The 18,186-nt window shown below is 51.8% G+C and overlaps 3 protein-coding genes across 3 annotated transcripts; 1 reads left to right on the top strand and 2 right to left on the bottom strand.

Annotated features, from left to right (window-relative positions):
• Window positions 1-3,006: 3,006 nt before the first annotated feature.
• Window positions 3,007-4,212, bottom strand: SODALDRAFT_60311 (hypothetical protein). Its single transcript, XM_028615526.1, has one exon. It carries the CDS (start codon window positions 3,863-3,865, stop codon window positions 3,257-3,259), a length of 609 nt encoding a protein of 202 aa, XP_028463076.1. The 5' UTR covers window positions 3,866-4,212; the 3' UTR covers window positions 3,007-3,256.
• A 7,485-nt stretch (window positions 4,213-11,697) lies between these two features.
• Window positions 11,698-14,528, top strand: SODALDRAFT_60256 (hypothetical protein). The gene is made up of 3 exons (XM_028615525.1): window positions 11,698-11,804; window positions 11,873-12,450; window positions 13,118-14,528. Exons 2-3 carry the CDS (start codon window positions 11,922-11,924, stop codon window positions 14,395-14,397), a joined length of 1,809 nt encoding a protein of 602 aa, XP_028463075.1. The 5' UTR covers window positions 11,698-11,804; window positions 11,873-11,921; the 3' UTR covers window positions 14,398-14,528.
• Window positions 14,529-16,828: 2,300 nt separating this feature from the next.
• Window positions 16,829-17,933, bottom strand: SODALDRAFT_60233 (hypothetical protein). Its single transcript, XM_028615524.1, has 3 exons — window positions 17,482-17,933; window positions 17,130-17,319; window positions 16,829-17,059 (listed from the first exon to the last, which is right to left on the bottom strand). Exons 1-3 carry the CDS (start codon window positions 17,740-17,742, stop codon window positions 17,049-17,051), a joined length of 462 nt encoding a protein of 153 aa, XP_028463074.1. The 5' UTR covers window positions 17,743-17,933; the 3' UTR covers window positions 16,829-17,048.
• Window positions 17,934-18,186: the final 253 nt, after the last annotated feature.

Raw genomic sequence — 18,186 nt, 5'->3', positions numbered from 1 at the left:
CCACCACATGACCAGTAAATTCCCTCCAAGGCCATGGGGCGGCAGATCAGTGAGTTCCTGAGAAGTGCATGTGATTCATGGAGCCCGGTGGGCGAGCCTGTATATAGCCCAAAATGTTGCGATAGAGGCTATGACGAGGGCAAACCCCGGAAAGACCAGAGCGGGAGTATCTTCACCCATCTGTATTCTGTATGTATAAAAACCCCCAGTGTCTGCTGCCGCCAGAAGTCGAGGCTATCCCGTTCCCCGGGGAAGCCGAGAGTATCCAGGTTGCCTTCTTGAGAGGAGCACCACAGGCGTAAAAGAGTGAAACACAGCTGTACTGGGGCTGGTCCCTGGATCATGGTTGGGAGCATCTCCAAAGGCATATTTCGACGCCCAAGCTTTCTGAATGTTTGCATCTACCATATATGAGAGCAAGCAGAGCCTGGGATACAGCTACCGTATGTTTAGCTGTGCTGTTTGCCAAGCTTGAACCGGAAAGTTCTGCATGGGAAACGGGGAGTTGATCCTATTGCTCTCATCGCAACGACGCTCCCAGTTCCCGGGGGGCTGGAAACAGGCACATGCATCCATCTTTCCATTCCCTTTGCATTCTTCTTCAAGCTGTCGCCAAGAACCGACTGACCCATATACATTCAATGATCTTGTAGGTAATTATGTACATTTGAACGTATTCGTGTTTTGTCCAGATATTCGGATGTATCCGCCTTCGTGGAAGTAGGTTGGAGTAAACTAAATTGCGGCTCCAGTTGTCAGTGAGACGGAGAGCTGCCCATAGCCCATCTGTCAATATAAGGGACACTTTCAAGGATCCGGCGACCAAATTATCGGGCATGTCTTCACCGGACCCGTAGTTTCGACTCGGCTGCAGATATGTCTCGTGCTCACGTCAAGGTATGTACATGTAGTCAGTCTACAACGACGTACAATAACAGTTTATCAACGGGGCATGGGGGTCACCGGCTGCCCCCCCCCCATTCGACGGATAGACCTTCATCGACCAGCCGATAACTAGTAGGGTAATGCTCACCGCCCGACACAGGTGCTCGTCAGTTCTCACCTGGCCAGGAAGAAGAAACGTGCGGATGTTTTTGACCAAGTGGCGCCGCGGACACCAACCCGAATCCCACTAGTTTATGCATTGAAGAAAAGCAGGTGGATCGGTCCTCCGCCACGACATCGGGGACGAGGGTGACAACAGTACGCATTGGCGGCTGTTCCGATTTCCGATTTCCTTGGTCTTATCATTCGTATTAGGGGACGGTGTTAGTCAAGGCGGCGACAGACCGGTGGCGAACGGTGTCTCGCCCTCGCCCCTCTGCATATTGCTAGAGAGCAGGGGAAGGGGTTTTCTTTTCTTTTCTCTTTTCTTTTCTTTTTCTTATAGGGTGGGGAAGAGAGTTGGCCTTTGCACGCGGCAGCGGCACGTTCCTGTTCCGCTGTCTGCGTCTCGTGTCTTGCCGTGTCTTGCCACTCTTCAGCCTACATGTAGAATTCGCCATGGGTGTGTTCATCCACGCGTTTCTCGCGTTGAATGGACACGGAGGACCCAAGCGGACCCTGCAGAGCTACCACAAGTAAAATGTGCCTGAAACTACGAATACATGTAGGTAGGGGTATTTCACCGTCCATAGTGGGCGAAAGTCCGAGGAAATTGTGCTCGGGGCTGTCCATCAGTCTGCGACAACTCGTACCTATCAATTCCGCAACACTCACCTGCACGAGCACAGGCCTGCCTGCCCGGTGATACTGAGGGTATATCGCTTTCATGTTCTCTATAATGTGGAAGGAGAACTGAAAACCACGAGCAAGGACGATTTTGCGCCATGCCCATCTTTGCACGATGTGGTTTAACAACAGCGGAACCACAGTGTAAACTTTACCGGCCCTTCTCTTCCTCTTCCTTCCTGAATCCTGCCTGCCTGTGCTTCGTCAACGATCGACGCCGCTACTTCATCGTCGCGCATTTCCCGCACACCGAACCTTGGCACTTGCAGAGAAAAGTCTCAATGAGCTAGGAGAAAGGGCCTTCTGTTCGAAGGAGGTCTCGCCATGATCCTGACTATTAGGTATTGCCTTCCCCGTTCGGGATGGTGGGTAAGGGGATCAGGATCATCGCGGTCAGAACAAGACAAGACATGCATGCCACCGGCGCCCGGTCAGCATAGTGAGCAGCTCTGCACTTCACCTGCGCTAACGAGAGAGCCGACGCATTCGTCACCCGCGGTCTGCTAGCGTGATGATGATCCGGTCTCACGTACGTAAGTGAGGAGCACGTAGTACCAAGTTCGGATAATCGTGGACGATCTGATAGCAGAGACCATATGCCGAGCTAAGAGAGGGCTGACGTCTGCTATCCCGAGGATTGGAGCTCATCCACTCTGGAGATTGAGCTTTGCCTTGTCGCAGAGACTTGTTCATCTGGAGATCCGTCTTATTAGTCGTGGTTATGTCACTTATGTGTTGATCCATTCTAGCTTCATGTGAAAGACTGATCGATCGTACGAAGGATCAATCGATAGCAATTTCCGTGAGGGCCACTCGACGGTCTGGGCCATCGGCAGCAGTCTCTAAGCTAGGTAGCTTGAGGTAAGGGAGCGGGTTAGCAATCTTCGCACCCATGTCTACTTTTCTTGATTTGTCGTGAAAAAACGAGAGCCGCGAGAGCTCCCGGGCAGATTTGCGAGCCGCAGCAAATTTCCACGGCCCCACGCAGTTTACGAAGTACCTCAAGGGAACCGGCAGTTGTCTCGCTCGGACAGGCGGAGACGCTTATGTTATATCATGTACATACTTACGGCAAGGCCATCTATCTTCACGAAATATTACTGAGCACTCACTACCCAGTCATTATACCAACAAGGGCAGGGCACGTTGGGAGGTAACATCCAAGACATCGGAAGTTTTATCGAGATTTTGAGAGATGGCCTACCGATATCCGTAAGGTAGTCCGACCGTTACCTTAGTAAGATGGATGATCGGGTTCAAACATCTTCCCACGATAGCGGTCATGTCATGGGGATGGGTATGATCGAGGTAGCTCGTCATTGATTACTCCCGTAAGGGCAGGATTACTTATTATCGAGGCTTTGGTGAATGTCCATGCGACTTCCGATAGACTGGATTCTGGAAACACGGGCTGTCCTCCTTCCGAGAAGTGAGTCCGTCCTGTTATTGCAACGTGCAACGTGCAACGTACTGAATGGGGGCCCTCACATCTGAAATTGGACTGTGCCGAGTTTGGTTCCAGCAATCATGTGTACTTCGTACGAAGTGTGTACAGAGTAGGAATGGAATGATAGGGAGAGTGAGAGAAAGGGAGAGAGCAAGAGAGCATGAAACCTTCTCGAAGTCTCCCATCCCGGTCTGAACTGCGGTTCCTGCGTCTCCGTACGTTGTACTCGACCCATAGCCAGGACCAGGGCCCCTGGACAGGCAATGGAGTCGCGGAAGTGCCAATTGGTTCATGTTCGCACCAAGAACCATGAAGGGGCCCTGGATGGACCCCGCCGAGAATAGCACCGGTGAGCCGGGGAGGCTCCTTGAAGTTGCCGGTCAGTGGTCGAACTGGAAAGCAGAACAGAGAGGGGCTGCAAGTGAAGGAGAAAAAAGAAAGAAAAAGAATATAAGAGAGGGTATAAAAAAAAAAAGAAGGAAAAAAAGAGCCTTCTCGACCAAAAGTCATCCCAACTCGGACCTCACCCAAGACTTGACCGACCTTTGCGAACGGTTCAATATTCCCTCCCCAGGCCAACCAAATTCTCAGAGTCGCGGGAAATACGGGGCAACAGGCCGGGCAGAGGCAAAAATGCGTAAATCCCGGCACAGAGGATCTTCCTCCAACCAAGTGAAACCACCTCATCTCCCCCCGCCCATTAATCCAGTCCCCCTCCCAGAGGACAGTATGGATAAGATGACCCGCTTGATCAGGCAAAAAAAAAAAAAAACGGCTTCAATGGACACACTCTTTCCTTGGTCTCTGTTTTGAGCCCTCCGCACCGCCGATCTCTTAGCAAATGGCCGCCGCCCAAACAAGGGATTCGCTGCTTTGAATTGGCGACCAGGGGGGCCCAGCGTCGCTTGACAGAATCCGGGGCAGTTCTTGTCCTCGGGGTATTCACCCGTTCCTGGCTCAGGTCCCCGCTGTGGACACTGTATTGTGGGTAACCCTAGCCCAGGTCCATGCTCACGGCTACTATCCGGGCCGCGCTGAATCGTTCCGGCCCCCCGCCATCCTCTCTCCCCTGCCCCGTTCACAGTGCAGCAAAAAGAGCGGTCTTAGCTCTCACAAGAGCGGTTTTGCATTCTGGTTTCCCCTTCGACCCGACTGATGGGTTTGCCACATTGCTTGACCCTCAACTGCCTATGGCATCATTTTCAACAGAGTGACACGATGTTGCGGATGGGCAATCAAATATCCCAGCCGTACTTCGTACTTTGTACTTCGTAGTACTTCGTATTTTCGGAGGGGGGGGGAGATACAACGTACCTACCTACCTATGTACGTACACAGTTGTTCGAGGGAAGAAACCCGCCATTTCCGGCGTCTTCTTATGATTCGCAGGTTGCTTGAAAGATGAGAACTTTTTTACGCCCTCCCGCTTGACCCAGCACGTTGGATCGTCTGTAGCCCGCGTTCTCCCAGAGAATGAGTATCGGCCCAGCCACTCAGCGGATCATGCTGCCCACCACGTTCTGCTGTGCCGAAGTGCAGAGACATGAGACGGGACCTGCATCAAGGCGGGACTCCCCGGTCTACAGTATAGAGTGAGGAGGACCCCGCCATACCGCCTCTATGTGTATGTGTTCATTCGTCGAAGAGTGTGAAGATTCGCAAAGCGAACAGCCCTCCCGATTATGTCCGATATAGGTACGTACTTATTACTTCGTTCAGGCTCAGCATTGACTTTAGTTCTGGCCCCCAATATGTCTCAAGCACGAGCAACATAGTCCTTCCGACAAGCACTTCAGAGCACTGACCATCAGAAGTGAACAATGTCTACGAAAGAACTAGTTACACACTTGACTCCGCATTTCGTGGGGAATAGAAGGCCGTGCTGTGCGCTATCTCGGCGATTATTCTCCTGGCGCCGCGAAAGAAATCTGACGACCTCGCTATAGATGTACTTATACACTATTTGCGCAGTAGTGAAACAAGAGAGATTGGGTCTTTGACGAGTTTGCCTCTGAAGGGGGTGCCCTTTTTCCTGGGAACTATGGAGCAGAGGAGATCCATACTGTGCTAACTGCGACCGCGGTCGAGCGAGAGACGAGAAACGAACGAGAAAATGTGGCCGTACCTGCATGTTGGTTCTTCTGTTCCTGCAGCTGGCCCACTGCAGACCTGCAAGACCTCTTAGCGCGGAAGAGTTTGTTTGTCCCCCGAGGACGAAACGACGAGTGGCATTGCGAAGTACCTTACCAACTAGCCCTCTTAGTACGTACGGTGTATGCAAGCAAGGTACGGTACGACAAGCAGGAACCAGTTGAGACCCCCCACAAGCAACCTAAACGTAACAGGCACAGGTTTCGGGGAAATCTAGAGCCCTTTGCTCGAGATAACGAGATACGGACAACGGTGATAACCACACGTGCGATGCACCTTTCTCCGGCGGGTCTTCCGAGCCAGATCGTCTAGGATAGAAGGTGGCAAATTGGTTGGTCCCTTCGGGGAAGGTACTTCTGATTCTTTTTGCCTCTAAAGAGGAGCCGGAACGCGTTCGATGCGATGGCGAAACCGCGGTCTGAAGGATTACGGATTCCATTGCTTCCAGAAGGATTGGAGACGGTGACAAGCTGCCTATTCTGGCGTGTTCTCCGACGTACGGTGTTCTTCCTACTGTTGGTAGCCGTCCGTCTGGAAGGTCTGGGAGGATCAATGGAGGATGGGATGGGGCAAGCATGAGAGACGGGGACGGGATAGCGAGGTTGAGAGGGATTGTGCAACGTACAACGTAATTACGAAGTATTCAAATACAAGCGATAACAGAAATAGGACACGGTGTTACTGTGCTCCGGTTGACTTCGTGATTGACCCGCCTCTTATTCCGAGACGAGTCTAATGCAGGGGGTGTCGAGCACAATCATAAATGCTTGTGCGGCACGAGTACTCCAGTTCTGAGGCATAGTGACAGATACCTACCACCTACGTACGGAGTACCCGTGATGCACCTTTTCCCCGAGTCGTAAGCACACTATGTTTACTAACGAACCATAGTATTACGTACAGACTACTTTCGTATTTCGCTACCCACTCAGTACCCGTGCATTAAACCTACTGGGCACCTAAGGTAAGGTAGGGAATATGACCTTAGTGCATAGCGTGTAATAAAACTAATGCAACCCCCATGGCACGGACGGGTCAAACTTATGCAGTACCAAGACCGCACCAAGATAGGCAAGTTAACGGTTCATTACGTCTAGCACGTATTAATCCGTATTTCGTCTATACGTTATAAAGTGATAGCCCAAAAGTCGTAGCGCCGTCAACAAGCGCGGCGGATGTCCAGGTACCGAGCATGCTTAAGGTGAATCTATTCTAATGTGGCGAGATGGGAGATGATGAGGGCTTGCGCTACCAACGTCTGACCTGAAAGCACAAGCAACATTGCGCCGCCACAAGAGAGAATAAAATCGATAGGCCGGCTGCCGCTATCTTGTTTGATATAGTGGTCGAGAAGACTGCACGGGGAGACGTCCCCCCCGACGCGATCCGGTCCTTCCCTTATCCAGATACGGTCAATGATGCGTACCCGACGCCGTGGTTTCGTGACCAAGCCGCTTCGAGATAATTAACGATTCGTGCATCGTTCAAAGGATGTGGAAGATGATAGCCTAAACAGGAAAGATGGGAAACGTCCCGTTCTTGGTCGTTCAAAAATGCATCGTACAACGTAATTACTCCGTACATCGTTCGGGTGTGGTTTATAATTTTAACGACGGAACTACGTTTGAAATGTCTCTCCTAAAGCGGATAACACGCAAACAGGGGCTTGCGCCATAGAGCAGTCGTTTTTGGCCCGGAAAATACAAAACGATAATCTGTCCCCTTGAAGCATGGATGAGGACGAATGATTAACTAGAAGGGAGAAAAACAAAGAAGAAAAAAAGGGCAGCTCTACTTCGTAGGAAGATAGATAATAAGAATATTATCGGGAACATTTAGGCCTTGAACCATCCTTGCGCCGTCAAGGCGGGGTTGTTCCCTCTGCGAAGTGGGGGTTTGAAGAATCGGAACAGAAGACCATTTTGGTGCCTCGCAGCGATCCCGGTTGTAACGTAATAGTAATCAAGTCGTAGGGCAATTATCGTAGCAACAGACAAGCTCGCATAGGTACACATAGGTAAGGTACCTTACCTATCTCAACCTTATCATACATTACCTAAGGTATCGCTAGTGCCTTATCATTCCCAAGTGACATGTATCCATACCGCCGGTGATATGTTCAAATAAGACGCGAGATATCATTATCGCATACATAGAAGTAATAAATGGCGCGGCCAAAAAATGGCAGTAGGATCACCACATTATCGTCACTCTTTGTGATAGATATGAGGCAGGTGATAATCATCCATCGCTTTCCACAAAGTGACTCGGCAGATACGAAATGAGATGCGAGGAGGAGCTGGGATCTATGTGCCCACAAATCGCATGGCTGTTGGGCCCTCCCTCTGTGCCGACGTTCTTTACTGATATGAAACGGTTTGACAATTACCTCGACCACCCGACCCTTACCGTTGCAACAAGAAAACCCAAAGAACAGGGATCACTAAAATTCCTCCGTACCCATGGGAGTCGCGCCTCTGCGACCTCCCCGAAACGCGGATTCCCAAGCACCAGAAAACGAAGCCAGATCGGAGGCACGCATGCTGCAAAGAGCAGGTGATATATATAGAGTATTGGCTTATTACTAAGTTGTCAATGCCAAGGCCGGGGATGACCGTGATGCAACCCCTTCCCCATCTTCTGTTACGTCGGCTTTTAGCGCGTCCTTACTTTTTGGATCATGATCTATTTACTCCATGTCAACTCCAAGACGGGGTTGCATGGTCGCGGGCTTCGTTCCCCGGCGTCCCTCGTTCCAGAGAAGCACATATGTTTGCCTCTGTGGCGACTCGTTGATAAAAGATGTTTCGTATTTTGAATTATTGGCAGGCCGTCGATCCTACGTGTACCACCATGTCTGTCATTGTCGAGCAGACAACCATCATTTTCGAGTCATGGCTGCGAGTAAAGCCTTGATGAGAGGACCGTGGCAGGGCAAGAGGGCGAAAACGTCCAATAATCAGGGAATTCCTCCTCTTAGCTCGGGTGTGCCGGGCGGTAAGGTAAAGAAATGGAATTGAGAGGACCGTAATTGGAGGAACGGACATTGAAGAAAGTGACGGTATGTTGTCGTGTCTCTGCGTTGGCTCTTGGTTCCCCTTCCAAGTCTCATCATCTTCCTCTCAATTTATTGGTTGGCCTTTCAACTCGGCGCAATTATCGGAGGACTCGCAGACTGTACAAAGTACTCTGTAAGACTTCGTGGCTTCGTACAAGACAACCAACCATCAACAGCCATCGATGACAGGACGCCTTGTCCACGGTCAAGACGTCAAGACCGAGGCATTATTTTAACAACGGCCCGCTCGACGTGCCTCATATCCTAGCTTCCATTGTCAATGCTCTCACCAGGGGGGGGGGGTTCGCCGCCTCTATCGCGACCCCGATCTATGGAGTATTCAGAGGCCTAGGTGTGGCCACACCAACTGCCGCCATAGTTATTAGTGGCGAATCGCAAAATGGAGAGGGAAGCAGCTTCGTCCTCGTTGCTTGTTCGAAATGACATGCGATAGGCTCAGCATCATCACGGGGACGCCTGGACGCCTTCTCAGAAGTAATTATCAAGAAGGGTATCTATTCGTATTGTCGCGGCTTGTTGGGTCGCGAGGGCCATGGCTCCGTATTCGCACAAGCACCCGCCGTTATGGTTCAACGCCGACCGTTGGTCATCCGCCTCTAAGAGGGAGCCGGCGACGGAATTTCGAAGCCAATCCACCAATAATTCCTATTATGAACAGACCTAAAACAATCAGTTCGAGTGAGAGGGCACGGGGCACGGGACACGCCTGAGAGGTCCGGTTAAGAGTGATGTGATAGGATAGAGACTGATCAGCACCATCTTGGTCGACACAATCAATGGTGTGTAATAGGCGGCGGCGGGAACACCCAGCTGCACAAGCGCTACACTAGTGCACGCTCGCACACTTTTTTATGTGCCTTTGCGTTGGTCACGGAGCCATAAGAGTGGTGGGCGTTTCTGTCTCGCTGGAGCCTTGGGAGGCCACCAAAGGGAATGGATGGATGGATGGTTGTGTTCGCGTCGCGGTGGGTCGAGCGTAGGCTGAGCCAGCGACACGCTCACAAAAAAGTCATCCCGAGCCAATAGCAGTCCAGGGCATGATTTGTGCAAATTATGTGGCCCGGCGCTATTCATCTGAGCACAGGCTTTAGCACCCACCATGCATGCTTGTGTCTGTCTATCCACTGCTTCCCCTATGCTGTCCTATCATCGCTTACCAGAGAACACGAGGGCTTCGGGTTTATGCAGTGCTGAAGTCACATTGGGCTCAGCTCCTTGCCCTTTTTCGGCTTTTTCAGCATGTCTCTCTCTCGGCTCTGACAAACTCGTAACCTGTCAGACCGTGAAGACTGCGTCATTGGGACGTTGCAACTTCAGCGAATGTCTCGGGACATGCTTCGTACATGGACGGTTTCTTCGGTCTCGAAAAGGCATTGGATTATAAGTTATAGTACCTATTTCGTGCCTTTTGGTGGTACGCTATGTCCGAAAGTAGCCAAAATCACCGACGCCCATATTTACGAATATGTACAAAGACTCGGTAATAGTTCAACAGGCTATTTATTCATCACGTACAGACGCCACAAATCGAGCCAACACAAATACATATATAATAAACACATAATACATAGTAAATAAACAAATAGGGCCAGACCAAGAGAAGATTTGTAAAATCTGCTCGGGAGTGATATGTCGCCTCGTATGCACCGGAATAGCTATCCGACACGTTCCGAAAGAGAGGCATTGAAGAGTACCTACCCAACCACCGTGCCAGCCAGTAAATCATCTGCAAAGTTCAGAGTGTATCCGTACCTCGGTCATCATTCTGCGAATAATACTATAACATTTGCTTCGTCGTTCCAACCTCGTACTGTAATTAATCAGGGCAGGTAGATGCTTGGAGCTGGCGCATTGTCAGGCTGTGTCCGCACCTGTTTTGTATAGGCCCATTCAATCCGTCGAGGGTCTCGTCTGTTATTTCTAAGGTACCTACCTATGCTGGAGTTGGAGTGTACCTTAGGTACTTATCTTATATATGTATATATGTACTGTGAGAAGAACTGTTAAGCGACGGTGCGAAGGACGTGCGGGTGGGTGGTCAGTGCCCGAATTAGCAGACCATTAATGACTGCTGCGCCCCCCTCTCACCACACCCTCTCTCCCACTAAGGTACATACACTAGGTATGGTTCTAGGTGATTAGAAGCAACCTCGTGGTGCAGGCGCAGGACTTGTCGCCCACTCAACACTGTATATCACTGTGTACAGTCATCTGAGGGACTAAGGGACCCAGCAACCCGCTTTGGAATCCACCCGCCGTTTTCCCCTCGCGCCCCCCCTAGACACGGACCACGGGCGGTGGAGGAGCCAAAGAGGTACCGTGGGATGGGTCCCGGTGCTTTCACCTACTTTGGGACCCTCCCCCCCCCCCCGGGCCACCCCACCGTCTCGCCCACCTTCTTGTTCCTGGGTCGTAACTTCGCACATCCCTGTCAGCGCATCCACCTATTCTCAGACGTGATCCTTGACCCTGGTCCTGTGAAACAAGGCGTGGAGGAAGACTGGCATTCGTCGGGGAGAGCGCGGTCCAAGTCCACCAGCATTAGTGCTTGGTTGTGCTTAGGCTCTTCTGCTAGGACGGATACCTATCATGCCTATCGACTTGCTTGTTTATCTCTGGAGCCGCCCCGTCCGTCGATCTTCTGGTGGAGGAGGAACATACATATCTCACCTCTTCACCTCTTTACCCACGCATCTAGCTCGTTCCTTGACTCTGACAGTCAGTCTTAAACGATCGGCAGTCGTGTTTGACTTCGACTTTTGGCGTGCCTTGCGTGGTTCTTCTTCTTCTTTCATGCCATCTCGGGTTTACCTTTTTTAAGTGACTCGACATAGCATTTTTTATTTAGGACGACATTTCGGGTCATTGCCTCGGACCGTCCTTGCCCTTCCTTTAAAGCAACACATCCACGTGCACGTACACGGCACACACGACGCTCAACCTCGTCCATCTACCACCTTGGTTTTCGAGGCACCTATTATCTTGTCTGCCCACGGGGCGAAGAACCGGCCGACCTTTCTCTGCGCACTCTTCCTCGGTGATATTTCGATCTGTCAGTGATATCAAAGAGGAGAGACCGCCGCAAGTAAACGGATGAAATCTCCATGTACAACACTTCGACCTCTCGAGTCATCACTTAGACCGTCCTTGTCCTTCGCTCTAGCCTAGGAGACAGTCGTCCAATCTTTTCACAACCCCAAAACCGAAGACACACCATCCTTTGAACCAACCAGTCTGCCCGACGAATCCTCATCTGATCGAAAGGGCCTTGTATAAGTATCCGCTGCATTATAACTTTACCTAATCTTTAAACGACCATACACGATATCAGCACGACTCGAACGAAAGGACGGAAACACGTTAAATCCACGACCCATATACGACAAGTTTAGTCTGGTTAGTTTGGTTTGCCCCTGTGTTCGGCCCCTGACGAAAAGGGCACCACTGACAACGGCCGCCTCTAGACTTCTCAGGACTATCACTACTACATACACCACACTGCATCTTCACATAATGGAGTCCACCATGATGGCGACTCAGATGGCCGCTGGACAGTTCTACTGGGACAGCCGGCAACAAGCACAGTTTCCGCAAGCGCAGCAAGTCCTCGCGCCAGCTGGTATGGGCCAGCTGCCCATGTACCCCATGGTACCAACTCTGCCCTCAACTCCGACTTACTCGAGGCCCAACTCCTCATGCTCGCAGCAGCCGCCATCTGTGCCGACATTGTACAGCAACGGCCCCGGTGTCATGACACCGCTGGCCTCGCCGCAGCCTCACTCCGCGGGAGCGCACCAGAAGCCCACCATTCTTCTCGACACCGAGGGCCTAGATGACGGGCTGTGCTTTCCCTCTACACCACCGTTGTCCAGCGCGTGCAGCACTGTGAGCAGCCCCAATCAGCAATGCGACATGCTGCAGACGCCGATGAACCCGATGTTCTCTGGGCTGGACGGCCTTGAGGATGGCAAGGAAACCCTCGAGTCGATTGAGAACCCTGTACTCGATTGGTCGAGCTGTGGATCACCACCAATGACACCTGGTACGTTCTACTTTTTCCGTTTTTATTTTTATTTTTACATTGCATTTTACACTACATGTCCGATCCTCTTCATATTGTTTCCCACACTCCCGACACCTGATGGGCGAGCCGGTGGGCGGACATTGGTACTTTGAATTCTGCGTGGGAGAAACAATAGGCTGCATGTTGTTAGTGACAACATGTCCATGCCACTGGAAACTGCCTTCAGGCCACTCTTACCCCGGTCGCATCGGTGACCACTGGACATTTGTCGGGGCCGGGGGTTGTTCCGGGACTGCTGGACTTGACTTCCGGGCGGGGATTTCTCAGGGTACCTAAGGTAGTAGCCCAACAGCCAGGGCAAGGGGCCCTAGTAACTGATGCGGAAACCTCGGGCGGGTGGGACTCGTTATCTGTCGCCTTTGCCGGTCACCGCCCAATAGGTTCCTGCCTGAGGCAGCATGAACTCGCTGAGGAACACCCAAGTCGGTGATTTTCTCGGCCACTGTGGGCACACTGGAAATATCCGCCAGCGGTCAAAGCCCCCCCGTGGGAAGACCATCCCCAGTCTCCGGGCAACCCCTGTCGCTTTTTTTTTTATTCCTTTCGAAACTTGTGCCTCTCAACCTGCAGCCTCCTCTAAATTGGCAACTTGGCTCTCGACTTGGCGCTAATCTCTTTTTGGCAGTTTACCTCCATCAGAACCCACAAGCTCCATCTCATTCTCAGCCTCGTGCATCACACGTACCTGAATCTCAACGACCCTTCGACCAGGATTCGATTCCAAGCGTCAGCTCCACCAGCGACCTCCTATCCTGCCCTTCCCTATCTCCGTCCCCTGCTCCTTATGCTAGGTCTGTGACGGCATCAGAGCAAGACGTCGATTTCTGTGATCCCCGGAACTTGACCGTCTCGGGTGTTATCCCTGCGACTTCCGCTCTTGCTGAATTGGCCGTCTTCCCATCCATCGACGACGACGACGGACTCAAGGCTGGCGAAGCAGCATCCCAGGCCCCCGCCCCAGTCGCACCGTCCCATACTGCGACTTTCGACGACCTCATCGTTCCATCCCACGGACTACCCCCATTCGACGACCATCTTTCCGATTTGGAATCGGACGAAGACTTGGTCAACGACCTTGTGAATTTTGGCTCAGACGACGCCACAACCAACTCAGCAGCCTTGGACGCCGGCCGGCCCCGCGCAAGCACTGGCTCCAGCGTTGTTTCTCTTGGTCACGCCAGCTTCATTGGCGCAGGCGAGTTCAGTTTCGACGAGGAAGAGTCCTTTCTCACAGACGCCACCAGCTCCTTCTCCGACTGCGACTCGCACCAGAGCAAGCGTCGCAAGATTTCCATCGACGACAGTGCCGCCGTTTCCTCCATGACCACGACCGCCGCGACAGAGGCCACCCAGTCGGGCGTGAGTGCCGACTCGCAGCAGCCGGCCTCGCATCAGGGCGCCCAGACCCCGGAGGCTAAAGACTCTTCGGATTCCGAACACGGAGCTACGCCCCAGCCGTCCGGGGGCCCCGGCCTCAAGAGCCGCCGCGGTCGCAAGCAGTCGCTGACGGAGGACCCTTCAAAGACGTTCGTCTGCGAGCTGTGCAACCGCCGATTCCGTCGTCAGGAGCACCTCAAGCGCCACTACCGGTCGCTCCACACGCAGGAGAAGCCCTTTGAGTGTAACGAGTGCGGCAAGAAGTTCTCTCGCAGCGATAACCTCGCCCAGCATTCGCGGACCCACGGAGCGGGTGCCATCGTCATGGACCTCATCTCGGATGACACCACGTCCCACTCGTTCGAAAATATGATGGTCCCCGCCGGCGTCCCGGGGGGGGACTTCCATCAATTGGGCAAGGTGTTGTTCCAGGTCGCTGCCGAGGTTCCTGGGAGCGCCAGCGAGGCATCGTCGGAGGATGGCGACAGCGATAGTGGCGGCAATAACAAGCGCAAGCGAGACGACTGAGGAAAGAGCAGACATTTTCAGCGGCTGTGGTTTTTGACATTTTATTTTTCTCTTTTCTCTTTCCTCGCTGCTGGCTTCAGCTTATGGATCCATCTTTTTTTCTTCTTTTTGTCTTCTTTATTTACACTCATCACACCTCGTTATAAGGGGTGTGGGTTTTCACTTCCAGCTCGCCTCCTTGTTCAATGCCCGGCATGATTTAATGACCACAAAACATCACGAAGCTCGGTTCGCTTTTTACAGGCCACTCGCACTGCACCCATGGCGTACCATTTTTTCATGGTCATTATGAACGGCATGATGCACCAGAAGAAGGCTTCAGATGACCCTCTCTTTTGTGGAGATTGGTTCGGGCAATGCTTTTATTCATTAACAACAAGAAGGCGCACGCAATTTTTTTTTCTTTTTTTTTTTACGGCAAGAGGCGCGCGTACCTGGTCTACCGGGCTTTGAGACTACACAGACCCGCAAACACTTAGAACTATAATTACCCACATAAAAAGGACAAGGCGGAGCAGGACGAGTTAACCAAAGGGCTCTGGAAAAAGGAAAGGGTTGCTATTTTGATTCGGCGTGTATGGTGGGATTGGTCTGTCAGAAGCATAGTCGTCGTCTTGTCCTTGTGGTCCCCTTGCGATACAGCAGAGAAACAGGACAAAACCAAAACGAGTTCTTTTCGGCTTTTTACTTTGTGCCCACTTATCATAAACAATCTCTTTTCGGATGCTCCTTGTAATTTCACCCACCTACCTGGGTGCCGGTAGGGAGGTGATGCTCTTTAGCTTCAGCGTTGTGTGATTGCAGGCCAGCTGGTATGGTCACTGCCGCAATCCGAAATAATAAAAATAAAATAAAAAATCAGAAGCAGTGAGACCGAACCAGAACATGATGCACTGAAAATCTTGCCAGCCCAATTGAGAGATGGAATTTCCATGTCGTCTATGTCTCTGCTTCCGTGGACCTTCCCCTCCAGCCTCCCGCGACACCCGGCTACTTTCGCCTCCTTGCATCCAAGCTGCGGCTTTCCCCGGTGGATCTTGTTTGGTGTGGCACCGGAACGAGGTTGGCTTGCGTCCCGGGAGGCATCACATCACGGAGGAGGGGCCTGGACGCGGGGTGCCGTATGGGACGGTCAAGAGGGAGTGCGTAAGTTTTGGATATGCGGTCTTGTCTTGGACCTTGCTTATTGAAGTCAAGTCGACGAGTCGGCCGTGTCGAGTAACCCCGCGATCTTGGCGAACCCTCACATCGGCAAGAAACCTGTTTTCTTCTTCTTCTCGTTTGAGGTTATTTGGGCTTCTTCCCTTTTGGCGGGGGTTCCCTCATATTGTTTACGGGTGCGCAGATTAATTACGTATGGAACTCGGCGAGGGACCGAGACAACGGATGGGCCAAGACATGGCGTATAGGCCACCTACCGTACGGGCTTGTATGACCGTTATTAGTACCCTGGGAGTACACTAGGGTTAAGTCGTTGGGAACTCTGGAACGCTATGTTATATCAAGTTCGATCTACGTTTAGGGTTGAATGCCGTCTCGAGTTGGGGATGGGGATAGGACTTGGGCCTGGCCTGTTGTCTTCATGTTGTCTAGCTACCTCCCTTGCGTCCCCTTTTTCTTCCCCTCTTTTTCTTTTTTCTCCAAGACGTTTCCTGTCCCAGAATTTACTTCGTGATTACCATGTCTCCACTGGTTTTCTCACTTGTTTGGTTGTTTGCTTGGTTAGTTCTAAGATAGTTGGTCCGTTGGCGCGTCCTGGGCTCCTTCGCAGGCTCGGCTTTTAAATTTGCTGTGCTTGTCAATAGGCATATTGCACGGGTTATTAACGTGTCTTCGAATGTCACACGAGGCTGCTAACATCCCGTCTTGCTTGCTTGCTTGCTTGCTCGCTCTCGTATCTCGCTTGACAAACACGCGGATAGCACTACGATTAGTTAGCCCGTTTCATCTTCCTATGGCTTCGATTCTTGCTTCTGAACTGACTAGTGTCTCGCACTGTCTAGCTAATACAGGGCCGTGCTACTTACTACTCAGACTTTCTAGGCCGTATAATAATCTCCGTCTCACGCGTTTAGTGGTGACAATGGCGAATGGCGTCGTCATCTGGACCAGGATCCCCGTCCAGCATTCGACAGCCGAATTCCAAGCACGAGCGGCCACTATTGGTCCCACAGAAGAACCGATCTGCCTTCTAGCACTATAAAGCTAGAAAGAGCACAGTGCGCCACGCAAGATAAGCTAAGAGACACCGTTCCATGGCTGTTTTCGCTAGGCTGTCGCAACGAGTCGACGATGTTGTTCTAGCAAAGGAGACCCTCAAATCCGCCAAGTCGCCGAGGATCCGCTATACATAAACATGGGGTCTTGCCGTTTCGAGCGGCCATGCGTGATACGAGACGACCGTCAGGCACTAGTGTCTATGCGGAGACTTGGGGGGATAGATATCTAAGAGTACTCACTACTTCCTAAGCTCTCCCTATATAGTATCTGTATCGCGACGGACCGTAGCGCTAAGTAACAGCGTCTATTATCAAGTATAGGTATCAGAGCTCCGTACTCGACCCGCCTACCCCAGAGTCGACATTAAAGCCAGAGAGTCACGCGGTCCGCCAACTATAACGTAAGCTACTTTAACAGGTGCTTAAGCCGATCTAGAGTCCACCTAAGAACGATTAGCCAAGCGCGATGGCGGTTGCGTAGGTAATATGGCAGGCCATAAGAGCATCCCTTACTTAGTACCTGCACTCTCCGATATAGCCTTCTCCTTGGACCCATGCTCAAGTTTTTAACGGGCATTGCTCGAGCGCCGAGCGAGGACCCAATATGAAGTGTTCCGCTCAGACCATCATCGTCGGAGTTCCTCGCATTGCATGACCACCGTGAGGCGTTCCCCACCGTTGGAGCCAAATAATAGTCCGAGTCCTAGCCACCGTTAGCCCTTAGGCTGCGAGTACGGGAGCACGTCGTCTCCAATATGCTAATGCGGAGGATGCGCGCGCCACCAAGCCACCTGATCCTAGCAGCTGGGACAATGGGTCGTTCTCGCATCCGTGCGTACAACGTATGTCGGTGCGTACAACGTACTATAATTACTCCGTACCATCCATCTGTGCTCTTTGAACGCCGTCTGGGGGGAAGAGTCCGGGTAATTTGCTGTACGGAGTATAGCTTCGTAATTTTACTGCTCCCCAGACCCTTACTTTGTACTCCATACTGATCTTCGCGTCTATCATGGGATCCCCTGCCATTGTTTGCATGGTTTGCGGGCGTACATATTAATACGTGTAGTGCACTTTTGCTGACTGGGATCCAAAGACACGAACGGCGCCAAGGGGTCGAGCCCATATTCCCCGGGCACCAAGATCCGGGGAGACCCAGACTGACTAGTCACTAGTGGTCGTCATAAAGGCTTGGCGAGGTTGAAGAACTCGAAAGTGGGCATTCCGTATCCGTCGTACTGTGATGAATGTATCCAGTTTGCGCAGTGGTATCGCTGTGTGAAGGACAGAGAAAAGGGACTGGAGAGAGCAGGGTCAGGGTGATTACTAATTTACTCCCAGGTTTACATCTCTGTGTCAAGGTCTGTACGCTGTACGAAGAACTGAATTATGTAAGGCACCGATGCCAGTCTGAACTCTGGGGTCACGTGATACCACTTTGATGTCGGAGTGGGGAACTCTCGCAACGACGTGAGACCACTCTACGTTAGAAAATAGAAAAAAAAAATAGAAAAAACCTCATGTCTACAGCGCCGTTCACAGCGACTACTCCGCACTATCACGGGAGCAT

Source organism: Sodiomyces alkalinus (genome assembly GCF_003711515.1).
Source record: "Sodiomyces alkalinus F11 unplaced genomic scaffold SODALscaffold_11, whole genome shotgun sequence".
Classification (NCBI taxonomy): Eukaryota; Fungi; Ascomycota; class Sordariomycetes; order Glomerellales; family Plectosphaerellaceae; genus Sodiomyces; species Sodiomyces alkalinus.
This window is presented reverse-complemented; position numbering and strand designations above follow the sequence as displayed.

Bases quoted from the DNA above. Each gene is read 5' to 3' on its own strand.
- SODALDRAFT_60311 (XM_028615526.1), bottom strand. From the start codon at position 3,865: ATGAGGTGGTTTCACTTGGTTGGAGGAAGATCCTCTGTGCCGGGATTT.
- SODALDRAFT_60256 (XM_028615525.1), top strand. From the start codon at position 11,922: ATGGAGTCCACCATGATGGCGACTCAGATGGCCGCTGGACAGTTCTAC. The intron at 12,451-13,117 runs GTACGTTCTACT...TCTTTTTGGCAG, and splicing joins ATCACCACCAATGACACCTG to TTTACCTCCATCAGAACCCA.
- SODALDRAFT_60233 (XM_028615524.1), bottom strand. From the start codon at position 17,742: ATGGGCTCGACCCCTTGGCGCCGTTCGTGTCTTTGGATCCCAGTCAGC. The intron at 17,320-17,481 runs GTACGTTGTACG...AACGGTGGCTAG, and splicing joins GATGGTACGGAGTAATTATA to GACTCGGACTATTATTTGGC.